This window comes from Aristolochia californica, unplaced genomic scaffold, assembly GCF_029961685.1.
Source record: "Aristolochia californica isolate CCGP_79_NKW_82.1479 unplaced genomic scaffold, dmAriCali1.0.hap1 SCAF_16, whole genome shotgun sequence".
In the NCBI taxonomy this organism is placed as follows: Eukaryota; Viridiplantae; Streptophyta; class Magnoliopsida; order Piperales; family Aristolochiaceae; genus Aristolochia; species Aristolochia californica.
In genome coordinates this window covers 23,086,963-23,102,502 of record NW_027181837.1, presented here as the reverse complement: position 1 = coordinate 23,102,502, position 15,540 = coordinate 23,086,963, and the positions used below count along the sequence as shown (strand labels likewise).

At 43.7% G+C, this 15,540-nt stretch overlaps 1 protein-coding gene across 1 annotated transcript; it reads left to right on the top strand.

Annotated features, from left to right (window-relative positions):
* The first annotated feature begins 620 nt into the window (after window positions 1-620).
* On the top strand, window positions 621-13,781 carry LOC137953607 (uncharacterized). The gene is made up of 3 exons (XM_068801048.1): window positions 621-1,061; window positions 1,393-1,499; window positions 12,806-13,781. The coding sequence occupies exons 1-3, from the start codon at window positions 732-734 to the stop codon at window positions 13,545-13,547; spliced, it is 1,179 nt and encodes a 392-aa protein (XP_068657149.1). The 5' UTR covers window positions 621-731; the 3' UTR covers window positions 13,548-13,781.
* Window positions 13,782-15,540: the final 1,759 nt, after the last annotated feature.

Sequence of the window (15,540 nt, the reverse complement as noted above, 5' to 3'; positions counted from 1 at the left end):
TGGCTTCGGCAGTGACGAGGGAGGAAAATTCACCCCCCCCCGCCCTCACGGTCCCGGTCCCGGTCCCGGTCCCGTTCCCCTGCTCCTGACCCGATACCGATCCCGACTCACTTCAAGCCGGCTCGCGTGCCGACGAACCAAACCTGGCTTCGGTCGAGCTCGGCTCATTAAAGTAAATGAGCCAATTTCAGAGCTCGAGCTCGATTGATAACGAATCGAACTGAGCCAAACTCGAGCCGAACTCGAGCCGCTCACGTGCAGGCTCGGTTCGAAGGCACCCCCAACTGATCCCATGTGAAGTTGGGTCCAAGACTTATCCCAAAATGACTAGCCAACTTAGAAAACCTCTCACCCAACTAATAAACTTAAGATTTTTATACTTACTAAAACATGTGAGACTATTCCGTAACAACACGTATCACTTGCAATGAGTTTTTGACATAAAAATATATTTAATTCGAGCTACACTGATTTATAACTTAGTTGACCTGGCCTGTTCCGATCGGGCCACGTAAACTAACCGTACCGTGTCACAATTTAGTTAGTCCGGTCTGTGACCTCTCGATAAATTGCTAGTAGTGACGCAGATATGTGCGCCGAGTCCGAGGGCATGAATGCAATACTGGCCTGCACTCTTGCCGCGAATCTCACATCTTAAATCTTTTCATCTTCCCCTTGTCCCCTCTTCTCTATTCAAATCAAATTGTAGCACTAGCCCTAATTTATCTTCCATGGCTGCCGAAGTTGAAGATCTTGATGACTGTCTTTGCTCCACTGCGAATGGTTGCTCCATCGCTGAAAGATTGCCCTTCTCCTCTCCTTCCTTTCCTGCTCCTTGTCGGTACATGAACGGGCACTCGCACATCGAACGAGCCTGGGCCCACTGGAACAGCTTGGGCGCGCCTAAGCTTATCGTCGCTCCCATGGTGGACAACTCGGAGCTCCCTTTCCGGATGCTCTGCCGCAAGTACGGTGCTCTGGGCGCATACACTCCCATGCTGCATTCACGCATATTCGCGGAGAATGAGAAGTATAGGTCACTTGAATTCACCACCTGCAAGGTAATTAATTCATTGTTCATTTCATTTTATGTCTTTCTTATCCTGGAGCATGTTTGGATTTCTCTGGAAGACAAACAAAGTGGTATTTACTGTGTGACGTCACATATAACGATGAAGTTGGCTTATATTCTTATACCTTTACGGATGTGGAGCACACTCGTATGTATTGTATGGGTTTTGTTGACGAGTGAACACACTTAGATGGAGTAATTACAATTATGTTTTCCTAGTCATGTATGGTTCTTAGCGGCAGTCGATCCTATATATTTGGTACATTGTTCATAAAGGTTTTCTTCTGTCAGGATTTGTTGACACTTTGATAATTATGCAGGAGGATCGCCCTTTATTTGTCCAGTTTTGTGCAAATGATCCTGATATTTTATTAGAAGCAGCCAGAAGGGTTGAACCTTATTGCGATTATGTGGACATTAATTTGGGGTAGCATTTTCTTTTCTTTATACTCCTTATATTGAACTAATCATGCAATCTGTAATTTTTAAAGTTTGAAAGATATGCAGATTATAAAATTTAATATCTTGGCTTGTTTTGGTTCTCTTAGAGTCTATTATTGTCAGATATGTGATGAAATTCTATTTTTTTATATTTGGTGCTCTTCTAACAGAACTAGAACTGATAAAGAATAAACTTGTGTACTTAACTGCAAACTAATCAAATTCAGATTGGATAAGTTGGGGAGATGGGGGTGGTAGTTGGTTGAGAACTGCAATATAAAATTCAGGTTTCATAGTTCGGGTCTGTGATGTGGCAGAGGTTGGAGATTTTAGAGGAAACCTCAGAGTTAGCTGTTTCAACAAGGATAGTGGAGATAATAGCATGCGAGACACTATTGATCATGAGGTGGTAATATTTAATATATACACATCAAAATTCTATCAGATTTTGAAATAGCAGCCTTTCATTGGATTACTTTCTAATATATGCCTGATCACACAAAAGTTACATAGACTAGCATTCATTGGTGCTTTTCATGTCAGTGCTCTTCTTCTTTCTACTAAAAAAACTTTTTTTCGGCTTGTGTTCTAGAATGATATGAACTTTACTTAATGATAGAAGGAAAGTATTTAACGGTCTTGACAGTTTCTACAAACATCCACTGCTTTTTAAGTTCATTAATTAAAATAGCCAATTGATAGTGTTGAAGATCTGAAGCAGCTTTGAAGAATTTGTTGCTGACTTTTTGTATTTTTTGAAAACAAAGGGAGTTGATTTGATGGTTCTTCTCTAGGTAATCCTGGAATGGCTGGTTTTGGGGGTGTTATCTCGGATTCTTCAAGCAATCAGTGTTTGTCGTATGCTGTTCTGTTAGGCATTGCCGACTCAACGGCGGCAACTCCAAGGTCTTCTCAATGGGCTCTACGTTTTCCGAGACAGGGGACAAACGGTAACACCGTCCACCCTCAGTCCACTAGCTAGTCAGTTTGTTGGCTTTAGCGGCAACAAAAGCTCTGGGAACAAGTTGAATTTCCAAATCCATTTCAAGAGATAGGCTGAGTTGGTGGTTGTGGTATTGCGGATCCCAAGACCCCCTCCCCATAGAAACCTTCTTTTGATGCTATCAAGTCTGTTTCAGATTGATGCAGGGCACCGAAATAGCAATAGATAGTAACTGGGAATTCCATGTAGGCAGGATTTTACAAGCACAAGTTTACCGACTTTTGAAAGAAAATTTCCCCTCCAGGGAGCCAAACGACCCGCCAAACGTTTAATTACTGGATGCCAAGAGCTTTTCAAAGGTAGGGTAGAGGCCAAAGGGTGGCCCAAATAGGTGCGAGGAGTTGGCAATTTTGCACCCCAGATAGCTAGCCATTGAGTTTAGTAAGTTTTAGTCAACATTGAAGCTAGCGATGGAGAATTTCGTCCAGCTGACTTTTTGACCTGAGGAAATTTCGAATAGGTTAAGCAATGCTTTAATGTGTGAGACTTGGGCCATTGTGCCTTCACCGAAGAAAATAGTATCATCGGTGTACTGGAGAAGGGCAATGTCTTGAGCTAGGTCAGCAAAGATGGCACTGAGCCAACCGGTGCATTTGTCAAGGCGGACCATAGCCGACAAATGTTCAGCAATGAGGGTGAATAGAAATGGCGAGAGAGAGTCCCCCTGGCAGATACCCCTTGTCCTGTTAGAAAAACCGCAAAATTGCTGTTAATCAAGAGGGAATAGGACGCATTTGAGATACAATTTCTCATCCAGAATCTCTAGCGGGTGACAAAAACCATTTAGTCAAAAAGATGGTCAATAAGCTTCCAGTTGTCACGGTTAAAAGGCTTTTTCAAAGTCAAGTTTCAAGACAATTCTAGTCAAGTTTCATGAGCAGCCATTGCCGAATCAAGAATATTTCGGCCTCTGATGAAGGCACTTTGGTAGGGGTTTTATTATTTGAGGGAGGGTGGATATGAGGTGGTTAGCAAGAATGCTGGCAATGATTTTGTATGAGCTAGTGGTGAGGCTGATAGGTCTGAAGTCTTGAGGGAGGGTTGAGTTCGATTTTTTTGGGATTAAAGCAATGAAGGAAGCTCCGATGGATTTATGGGTGATACCAACTTGATGATTTTTTTTTGCAAAGGCATGCACATCATCTATAACAATTCCCCAAAATTTGTGGTAGAACTCTCCATTGAATCCGTTCAGCCCAGGGGCCCGATCCTTAGTCCAAGGGCAGCCAAGTCGATTTCTTCAGAGGAGAATGGGCGCTTGAGATTTTCAGCTTCCAAATTTGTGAGGTGTCGGAAATTGAGTTGATGAAGGATTGGCTGGTTGAACGACTCTCAGAGTATATATTTGTAAAAAACTTCACAAGAATGTGAGATATAGAGAGGCTATTCGTGATCATCTGGTCTCCATAACAGAGAGAGGTGATACGGTTAGCTCTCCGTCTTGCCAAGGCAACGACATGGAAAAACTTTGTATATCCATCCTTGTCGGTCAACCAACAGAATCTTGCCTGCTGTTTCTAGTGAATAGTTTCATTTTTAAGAAGATTTGTAAGGTCATGATTTAAATGATTTCGGAGAATTAATTCAGGTGTAGAAAGAGACCTTTGTTCCTTGAGGAGATCAAGCTCAAAAATATGTTGTTGAACTGAATCTTTTCGAAGGACAGCAGCAACACGACCGTTGGTGGACCAAGTGCGAATTTTGGACTTCAGGGCTTTGAGTTTGAGGGGGGTAGGATCAACCCGGGTTGGGGTGGTGAGTAAGTTCTTGGCACCAGACGGTTAATTGAGATGCAAAAGTTTCATCAAGGAGCCATGAGTTTTCAAAATGAAACGGGATCGGCCCCAACCTGGGTGTGTGTGTTAATTTGGATCGGCCAATGGTTTGAGCCGACTTTGTTAAGAACTTGACCCGACGTGTTGCCAAAAAGTTGAAGCCAATCATTTTTTGCAAGGAATTTGGCGACTTTGGAAAGAATTGGGGAGTGTTGGCCATTGGATCAAGTGTATTTTTTATCGGAGAGAGGGATTTTTGAGAGTTCAAGGCTGCCAATGAGATTTGAGAAGGCACGCATTGTGGATGGGGATTTTTCGAAGCAAAGACGGGTGGCATTGAAGTCTTTGGCAAGGAGCCAAGAAAGGTCCAGAGTTGGACGAGGAAGAGGATTTCATCCTAGAAGGGAGCACGATCATGGTGACAAGTAGGACCATTAATACCAGCAAGGGCCTAGAAGGTTCCCTAGGACCGGTCACGGAAATGAATACCAGTAGAAAATGATGTAGGGTTAGTATGGGTGGCTTCGACGGAGTTTGGGTTCCATATAACAAGAATACCTCCAGAGTGCCCCATCGCGTCGACTGAGGCCTTTCCGGGTCCGAGTCATACCAAAGATCACGAGTGATTGACACATTAAAAGATTGCAGCTTAGTTTCTTGCAAAATTACAATGTTTGGTTTACATTCAAAAAGTGTTGCCTTGATCACTGCACACTTGGAGCGCTAGCCGATTCCCCTGACGTTCCACGAAAGAACTATCATAGTGGAGGGCGGGGGTAAGATCCTCCTTTGAGTAGAAGAGGGTGCCATGGTAGTATTTGCAGAAGTCTCAGGCTAACTTCTTCTTCTCCTCAAACTCATGCGCGGAGTATGTGTGCCTGATGAAATTATCAGCACATTCTCTGTGAGAGAGCAGTGGGAGCCCTTCAAGATAATCAGGCCTAGGAGGGGAGGGAATGGAAGGGTGGTTCTTGGATGTGCAGGATTCAGCTAGGGCAGTGTCTTTATCCTTGTTCTTCTTTCGGCGTCGAGAGTAAGTGAATTCAAAGGGGGTGGTGGAAGGTTTGTTTGAGGATTCCGCATTGGAGGTCTCCATCGGGGTATTGGATTTGGGCTTCATTATTGCCAGAGGTGTTGGTCAAAGAATGGGAGTGAAGTGTTTATTTAAACACAAAGGCAATCGGTTATTTGACTAGGTGGAGTAATTGTGCCACTCAATGAATTTTGGATTTGGGGAGGGGGGTCCGGATTCTCAAGTTCTCTAGAATTGGTCCTCGAGAATCAGAGAGCAATTCGTCAGATTCTGACAAGTTATCAGCTTGAGGTCCACTGATGGCAGTGGAAAATCTACCATTTGAGGGGAAAGGTGGAAGGTTGGGAGATTGCCATGCGTTGATACTGTAGGGATTTTCTAGGTAACCGGGTTTTAGGTGGCTCGGTGTGGTAGAAAGTGGGGGAAGAATACGGCAAGGGGTTAAGTCCAGAATATCTGCAGAAAATCTCATCAAAGTAGTCGGGGGTGGGGAAGTTGAGGCATTCTCCCATCCTAAAATTGACGATGACAAATTTGAAGAGTCTAGAAGGTTTAGGTTGATGGTGATGGGTGGTTTTTCGAGGTGACCAACTGGCAGGGTGGCGGTGATAGATGGAAGAGGTCTAGAGGGATTTGTTTGAGGGTGATTTGTATAGTTTTTGAGAAAGGAGGTGCGTATTTTAAGGGGTTAGATTTGTTGACGGGAGGGTTCGGAGGTGGAATGATGATGTTTTCCAGAGGGGCGGCCACAATACTCGAAGGGGGGAGGAGTGCAGTAATCGAAGGGGGAGGGGCGCGGTGATCGAAGGGGGGAGGGGCACGGTAGTCGAAGGGGGAGGTAATTGTAAGGGGGAGGGCGTGGTAATCGAAGGGGGAGGAGTTCGGTAGTTGAAGGGGAGAAGGATGCGGTAGTTAAGGGGGGGAGGGGGGCGATTTTCTGCCCAACTGACAGGTGGCGAAGCAGGGATGGTTGGTTTGATCTAGGGAGGGTGGGGAGCAGTCGAGGTGACTGTCATGGCAGATGAGGGGATGGTTAGAACAAGTGAGTGGGCTGTTAGAGTAAGGGAGGGGACAGATGGGACGAACTGGATGGGAGATTTGAGGTCATTTTGAATTTTGAATTTGGAACTTCGACTCGGGACTGCTGTCCGGGTGGGCTCAGTTAGAAACGGGCGTTCCTGTGTTAACTTAGCTCAAGTCCGAGCCAAGTCGGGCTGTTTCGGACTTGGTTAGGGACCTTGCGAGTCGATGGCCATGGAGAGAACATCTATGATTCCGATTTCCTGTATCACCTAAAAGGAAAATTCGCTGGAAGTAATTTTTATGTGATGAGTACCACTTATCAGAGAGTTCGGCCGGAGGAGGAATCTCTCTCAGGGGGGGTTAGTGCACATGACTCAGGACATGATCTTCATGCACATTACGCAGGTCATGTCCTGATGTCGTTAGGGAGCGCCCAAATTCATGTCATGTACATGAATATACATGAATCAAGAGTTCATGTCTCAAGAGTAACGGGCGGAAAGTGCTTTCCGCCCGATTTTGAGAATCATCTACATGACTCTCGCGCGGGGCTGTCTCTCGGGGCTCTCTCTGCCGCACACCCTCTCTGCCATTGCATTCCCGCAACCCTCTCTCTTTCTCTACTCCATCTCTCGTCTCCTTTCCCGCAGCACTCTCTCATTCCCACAGCCCTCTCTCGTCTCCGTTCCCGCAGCCCTCTCTCATTCCCGCAGCCCTCTCTCGTCTCCGTTCCCGCAGCCCTCTCTCGTCTCCGCAGCCCTCTCTCGTCTCCGCAGCCCTCTCTCGTCTCCATTCCCGCAGCCCTCTCTCATTCTCTGCTCACTCTCTCATTTCCACAGCCCTCTCTCATTCCCGCAGAGCACGGGAGGTTGAGCATTTACAGAGCTTCTCGGCCTCCCTCTCTTCTCCCTCTCGGCGTACCGTCGGAGCGCCGCCTCTGTCGGCATTGCCCGCCGCCGTCGCTGGCCGTTGCCTTTGCCTAGCCGTCCCCGTCGCCATCGCCCCGCTGGCTCGCTGCTGAGGAAGACGAAGATGTTTAATTTTTCCTAAGTTAGGAAAAATTAAACTATCTTCATAAAAATTATTAATTTATAATTTTTATTTATAAAATAATTATTTTTATTTTACAATTACTATATTAAAATAGTGATTTAATAGTTATAATTAAAATATTGTTAAAATAAATATTTGATAAATTATTTTGGCATAATTATCCGATTGTTATAGTTAATTAAACCAATGGTTTTAAATTTTGTGATAATATATTATTAATTAATAATACATAAAATATATTATGTACAAATATATAGTGTGTTAAAGTTATGATTAGATCAATTTTTTCTCTTAAATTATTCATTTTTAGGTTAAAATATATCATATGTTATTAATAAATTAATAACTTAATGTATTACTTTTGTTTTTTATTTATAATGTTATTTATTTATTATTTGTAATTAATCATATACGTATTTCATTGGCTCATGTAATTACCATATTAATGTACAATAAAATATCTAATTCAATTAATAAATATATTAGTATATTTAATTATACATTCAATAACTTAATCATGTAGTAATAATGGTTGTTTTACCTAATTTGGGGTTTAAGGATTATGTTGTAATTAAGTGCACTGTAAAGGTTTAGAAATTCTCTTGTTTTTTATGTTTTTCTCATGTTGGGGCACTAACACTGGAAACTGTTTTCCAGTGCACATGAAGTCGTCAACACTAACACAAATTCTTACCTGATCTTCATGTTGGACATGACTTGATCTTCAAGAATCCACTTTGGGGCACTAACCCCCCCCAGTGGAGGTGGGCCGGTCGATCCTCTGCCCAAATAAGCTCTTCGAAGACGCCGACAAGGCAATCAAAGGTATGACGACACCGGAGTTCTGCGGGGATGCCTCGAGTTACCACCCATTGCCTCGTTAGGGAATTCATGAGGGAAGGTGCCCAGTTCTCCATTCGCGATATTGGGGAACCCATTTCTTTTTGGATGTTCTGGAGTTGTTGATGATCTTTGGCCTTTTTGAAGTCTAAGAGCCACTACCTATCCCGGATATGGGTGATTGCCCGGATTTGGAGCTTTGGGGCTTTGCTACTTATCCAATCTCCAAGTTGTTTGCCTGAGTTGCAGGCGGGGCGGGCATAGATTACTGCAGCTGTGGAAAGCTGATTGGCTCCCTCGGGGGCATATGGCTTTTTTCTGAAGGGTGGTGGCGAAGGAGGCTGTGGTGGTATTTGGTGGATGGGTTTTTTCTAGGATTTGCTTGAGGGTTGAGAGGATTTTTTTCCAGCCGAATCTAGAGTTTGAGCTTTGTGGTGGAAAAATCATACCCATCCTTGTTGTTCCTCGCTGTTGCGTGATGGAACACTCCTGAATAATGTAGTGGTATTGGGTGTGGAGATGAAACTCTAGATCCCCAGTGAGATGCGATCGCCCAAAGGTTCGACCGGCCAGAACCTTGTCGAGAATGGTGATGAAGGCTTCAGCGGCTCAGACTGGTAGAGAGACGAAGGATTTCTTCATCCCAGAGCGGGAGAGAATGCGGATGGCTTCCTCATTTCTCTCTTGTGATCGCATTAGTGAGACAAAGGATTTTCCATTTCTGAAGTTGTAGACAGGAGAATCTTCTAACCTGATTCTTCTTCTTGAGGTGCGGCTGACAACAGTTGGCCAACTCGGGTCGGTTTCTTCCTAGCTTGGTTGGTCTTCGGCTTTGATCTGGTCTCCTTGTTGCTACTGCTGCTTCGGTCACGTTTGATCATCGTTGTTTGCTGAGGCATGTCCCACACGAGGAAGTGGGGTAGAGGAGGCGACGACGTCATGAGATGAGAAGTGCCGGGTCCATTGTGGGCTCAACGCGCTCAGTCCTCCGAGACGAGTCACACCCATTTGTTAGAAATCTTCAAGTGGTCTAGTTGCCTCCAGTTCTCATACAATTATTTATTTTCTGCAGCTCACGACATGTTTTAAGTGTGATGTTTGCTTCTTACAATGTCTTTCACCTTATAGATAGATAGGATTCAAAAGTTGCTTCTTGTCTGGAAAGTAGACTCATTGAAATTTCTTCAAAATATAATTTAATTGCAAGATTGCTGTCTTGAATGTTTTTTCTTTGAAATGAGTCTCTGTGCGTCCGAGCGTACAGGAGAGAACCTAAGAGAGAAAGAGAGTGACCCCCTCGGTCATTGAACCCATGGCCGGTGCCTGGACCCACCCTGTCAGACATCGCAGCTCCTGCAGCCCCGTCGTCAACATCTCCGATGCCGGCCAACTTCGCGAAGTGGCTCTCTCCCACAAAACTAGAAGAGCTTTCTCTTCCAGAAGAGGACGAAGCTCACACAGAAGATTGAAAACCTCTGACCACCACTCCGGTGAGCTTCCAAGGTTCCGATGGAAGGTCACAACATAAGTTGGACAACTATTTCCCTGCAGAAGAAAGAGACGAACCTTTTTTCGTTTCTGCTATGGGAAGAGCAAAGTTACGATAGAAAGAGTCAACCGGAACTCCGGTCCGGTCATCTGCATCTCTTCTACAAATGGCTCCAAGCTTTCGTTCATTTGTGTGCCAACCATTGCAATTTCAAGCTTCATCCAACAATTTCTCCTTGTGACCAGTGCGACTGAGAAATCTCGCGACCTCTAGTCGAGAGATTCGACTTTCTTCTTCTCAGTTATCACATTCCGTGGTCGTCGGGAATGTCGGATAACTCACCGTAGGGGAACTTCCATTTTGGCAAAACTCTTCATCCCCAAGACCACAAACACGGGTTTTGGCTCTCCGGAGCCTCTCTCCGGCTCTGTCTTCGGCGAGATAACCAGCCCCCCCGGTGATGTAGATAGACCTTCCTACGTCTCCTTGAGCCTCGCCGCCACCAAATCCCCACTCGACGACACCCCTTGTCCCTTGAAATATCCTGAATCACCCCCCATTCCCATTTCAGCACTCCCCCTTCCTGCTGAACCCTCTGAAAACATCCAAATCCCCCCAAACCTTCTTCGTGATGAACGACAAATCTTGGCGCGATCCATCGTCATTTGCACAATCCCCGACATCGTCAAATCCAGCATCCTTCAATGATTGATGGACGAACTCCACCTTCCATACACACCCAAAATCTCCTACCTCAGCACTCAAACATGGCTTGTTCACTTTGGAACCTTATAGGAGTCATCTGCAGTTCTTGCTCTCACACCCCACACCCCACACCCCCTTGGGCATCACCGAGATCTTGGAATGACTTCCCTTGACGCCTTCCAGCCAGTACGGTCAATGGATTACCATTACTGGCCTTCCAGTAGAGCTCTTGAGAATCATCTCTGAGTTTGGGTCCATCATTGCCCTGGACCCACTCATCGAGCACTGGCACCGTCTTGATGAGGCCCGGATCCTCATTAATTCTTTTCGCCCATTCGAAGGTCAGCATTTCAGATGTATCATGGGTGATAATGCCTGGTTCTGGATCCGAATTGATATAAATGCCTCTCCCACCACAGTTGAGCCTTGAGGTCTCTACCCCTCCCCTGGAGATTTGATCCCCCTCAAACAGCCCCCGAGATAAAATCCACCCCCCCCCCCCCCCCCCCCCCACACACACACACACACACACACAAAATATATATATATTCCTGCTGAATCTTATGTCAGCCTCCAATTGCCATCCACACCACCTTAACTCTGGAAATAACCTCATCCCCCTTTGAGGCCTCCCCTCCATCAAATTCAACCCCCCTAAAGGAGCCCGGTTGGGCTTCTGTTGGCTCGGCTGGTGGCATCCTCCTTGTGTGGGACACTAATAGTATTGAGGTGCTGGATAGCTGCAGGGGCATCTACTCCCTTGGAGTCAAGCTGAGGGATAAAGGCTCGGGGAATTTTTGGTGTCTTGTGGGAGTCTACAGGCCAACCAGGCACAATGAGAGACCTCTTCTTGGATGACCTTTTTCTGAGAGACCTCTTCTTGGATGACCTTTTTCTGGTTTTTCAGAAATGGCATGTTCCCTTGTTGTTGGCGGGGGACTTCAATGTAACTCGCTTTTGCTATGAGTAGTCTCCGCCGTCTCAGAGGATCACTACCTCCATGAGGCTCTTTGTGGACTTCATCGGTTGCTGGGACCTGGATGAGATTGCTCTATCCGGAAAGACTTTCACTTGGTCCAACGGAAGACAACCCCTCGTCATGTCAAAGCTCGACTGGTTCTTAGCCAATGTGGACTGGCTTTGGCTCTACAACAATGCTACCGGTAAAGTTCTTAGTCGTGTAGTATCATATTACTGTTTGATCATGGTGGATACACACTTGGGCAGTTGGGGCCCCCCACCGTTCAGATTCAACAATGCATGGATTAAGGATCCTACTTTTGATTCTTCTATCTAGTCTTTCTGGCAGAGGATAGTTGCTATTGGCCCGTGCGGCTGGTCCCTCCCGGTGAAGCTTAAGATGCTGAAGCCCCTGTTGTGCTCCTGAGTCTCTTAGAGAAAGTCCTCCCTCTTGGCTGAGAGAGTCTTTGCCCTTGCCCAGATGGCTTCCTTAGACTCAGAGGCGGAGTCTAGAAGCCTCTCATCTACTGAAGCGGCTCAGAGATATGCCTTCTAAGGGCAGCTGCAAACCTTTGCCCACAGAGATCTCATGCACTAGAAGCAGCGTGCTCGTTTCAAGTGGCTCTCAAAGGGGGATGCAAATACCAAATGGATATGAAATTTATGAGACAGATTTTATGTCTGCAGAGAAGCACTTCCTAATTTTATTCTCTTAACCTGTTTATATTTCTGAAGATGTGACCTTCTTCCTAAACGGGATATAACAAAAAAAAAAATATTTTCTAAAGAATTATTTACAGGACGCATCTTTCTCATTGATGATGGATTATTGGTGTATTGCTTCTTTTAGCTCATTAAGATTGGGAAACAAGTATGTTCCAGGTTTGTTTTTTCAATAGTTGGAACAATAGTTGGAACAATAGTTTTAAGTGCAGGTAGTGCCATCAATGGTGTGGTGGGTTTCTAGTGTCAGGTTTTGGGTTCAAGTCTCACAAAGGTGTAGTTCATTGGTGATCAACATTGACAAAGATATTTATCTTGAGCATCTCAAATTAGCATCACGTAGGGCATTGGGGCACCATAATGGCTGAGGAGATCTATGTTATTGTTTCATTAGTTCTTTGCTGGAAGGTTCTATATTCTAGTTGTTGGAAGAACGGGTTTCCACCAGCTATCGTTCATTTTGTGTTGCAACTTTTTTGACTGGTTACTCATGTGTCTTGATGTTGTGAATGCGAAGAATCTGTTTTGTCCCATTTGAACCTCTCATTCGAGATACCATAGATTTACTTCCTTTTGAGCGCTGATTTCTCATGCTAGTTTGATCTTGTTCAGCTTAGCATTCAATCCATCTACATTGATTAAAAGAAATAAAAGCCATTCTGTATGCTTAACATGTTTTGTTGCTTAGGTGCCCACAACGAATTGCCCGGCGGGGGAACTATGGAGCTTTTCTGATGGACAATCTACCCCTTGTAAAATCCCTTGTGGAGAAACTGGCCTTGAACCTTCATGTGCCTGTCTCGTGCAAAATTCGAATTTTCCCTAATTTACAAGATACAATTTCATATGCTAAGATGCTGGAGGATGCTGGTTGCTCCCTGTTGGCTGTCCATGGCCGAACTAGAGATGAAAAAGATGGGAAAAAATTCCGTGCGGATTGGAGGGTTATACGAAATGTTAGAAATGCTGTTCGTATTCCCGTTCTTGCTAATGGAAATATACGTCAAATTGATGATGTTTATAGCTGTCTGGAAGAGACAGGTGTTGAAGGGGTCCTCTCAGCTGAGTCTCTTCTTGAGAACCCAGCTCTCTTTGCAGGTTACTCTACTGCTAGGTGGAGTAACGAAGGAAACAATGTCGCCAGTGAGTTGGATCAGGCAGATTTGCTCGAGGGATATTTGAAAATGTGCCAGAAGTATCCAGTTCCATGGAGAATGGTTCGTTCCCATGTGCATAAAATGTTGGGTGATTGGTTTAGGATGTGCCCTCAAGTGAGACAGGAGCTTAACGCGCAGTCAAAACTCACATTTGAGTGGCTATATGACATGGTGAAGCGTCTCAGAAAACAGGGGACTAAGGTTCCGCTCTACAAGAGTATTTCGACAAATAGGTTCCGTTCAGATGGAGTTGTGACGTGTGGCAGCGCATGATTGCAGTTTCTTTTGGGCTACTCCAAGAAAAGATTAGTTGATCTAAGGCCTTCATAGAAAGGTCTAATTGTCATTTCGCTGAGGTTCTTTCATATTCTCAAGTACGAACTCCGAAATTTGTAACCGATTGAAGTTGGTCTTGTGATATTGGATTGTACATTTATAATTTAGAAACAACAGAAATTATGACATTGACCCAGTCATATTTGAATATGAAATATTTTTAAATATAATTTGCACGTACAACTTCTGTACTCTTCTTATTCCAAATACAGTTGTTTGATGTATTTCCACTTGTGATTAATTTTAAATATGAGAAAATGAATCCTATAAAATCAACATACTTACAAGCTGTCCCCCTTGAAGACGTAATATCATGTGAGAAGAAATTATCATATCAATAAAGCAGAAATCAACTGTTACTTTTTTATATCGTAAGTGTCAAATTTGTCTATTAGTGCTTAGATGTACCTTGTCACCATCAGATGCAGCTTCCTGGAAATGGAGAAGAAATAATTCAGCAGATAATTAAGTCAGCTTCATAGATATCCTAAACCCCTTCGTTAGAGGATAGGCACATTTTTTCCAGGTAAATGATAGTGGGCTTAATCATGTAATTGGGTTGAGACTGCAAAATGTTTAGGAATAGTCTACCTGCATCAAGAAGGGGATGAAAATTAAATAACCTTTCCTGGGCAGGCACTAAAAAGGCACTTGAAGCTATTACAGGCAGTAGGCAGGCAGAACAGACCCTCTGAGGTACCGTTAAACCTCATAGAAAGGGCAGACAGGCCCTATTATCTCCTGCTGCGAAGAATTATATAGATCTCTGTTGCAGGTCAGAAGAAAGGGAACGGAGAAAGAAAAATGAGAAAAAAGGAATTCACTTGGAATGATCATCTACTGTTCTTATACTATAAAAAAAGCCACAAATTGAAGAACCGAGGTTTTGCATTAACTCATCTCTGCTTTTTACACTATCATTTTACATTACATTAAATTTGAAGAAAGTATTTTTATTAGTTTTTGCCTCTCAAACTCGTGTTGGTAGACCTTAAATTTGAATATACTCAATCAAGATGATTGATTTTGACCAATTCAATTAACTCTTGAGACAGGATATGCACTCAAGTCACCCAAATAAGACCAATTCAAGTCGAATTTTTATAATATAAAGTCTAAACGAGAAAATCTTACAACCCTTACCTAGTAAACTTGGTGACACGACAGATGCCAAAAACAATATAGAATGACATATCGAGACAATAAAATCTGATATAATATTTGAATACAGATTACATATCAATATCATATTGAATGAACATCCTAACAAGATATAAAAATATTAAACTTGGTACATAACTATATCAACTATCATGTTCCCTACATCCCAGCTAACACATTCGACATAAAAACATTGGGAATAAAAATTTTCTGTCATTTCTCAACTCTGTTCAAAACCTATAATTAGGAAGCGTACCTCCTTACCAAGAGCACCATAACCTTAAGAGTTTAATGGTTGCATTTATTCTTAAAAAATAATATCTGGATTTTCTTTTTAAGCAGAGAAGTGTTCGTGCAAAATTATTGCTTTTCAAAGAAGAAAAGAATGCCTACTCTTCCATTCCGTAATCACTGGACCATATCGATGTCAATTTTCACACAACATACCATGCCATCGTCTTTTATATGCTAAGCTTCCCCTCCACTTTTCGCTTAGTACAACCATATTATAATATCTTTCCTTCCCCAGGTGCCTACCCCTTTCGGGTGCTCACAAATCTCCACTCACTATCTTCTTTCCCATGTTTTTGTTCCACCTATCTGCCATCGACGCATCACAATCTTTGATCTACTCACACCCTTAATGGTTCCCCCCTTCCTTTCTGTGTCCTTTATCTCTACCAAACTTCCCCTTTTATCGCCAATAACCGTGAACGCCTGAATTACGCTTTGAAAAAGTGCCATTGAGCAAGTTTCTCGTGAAATCAGC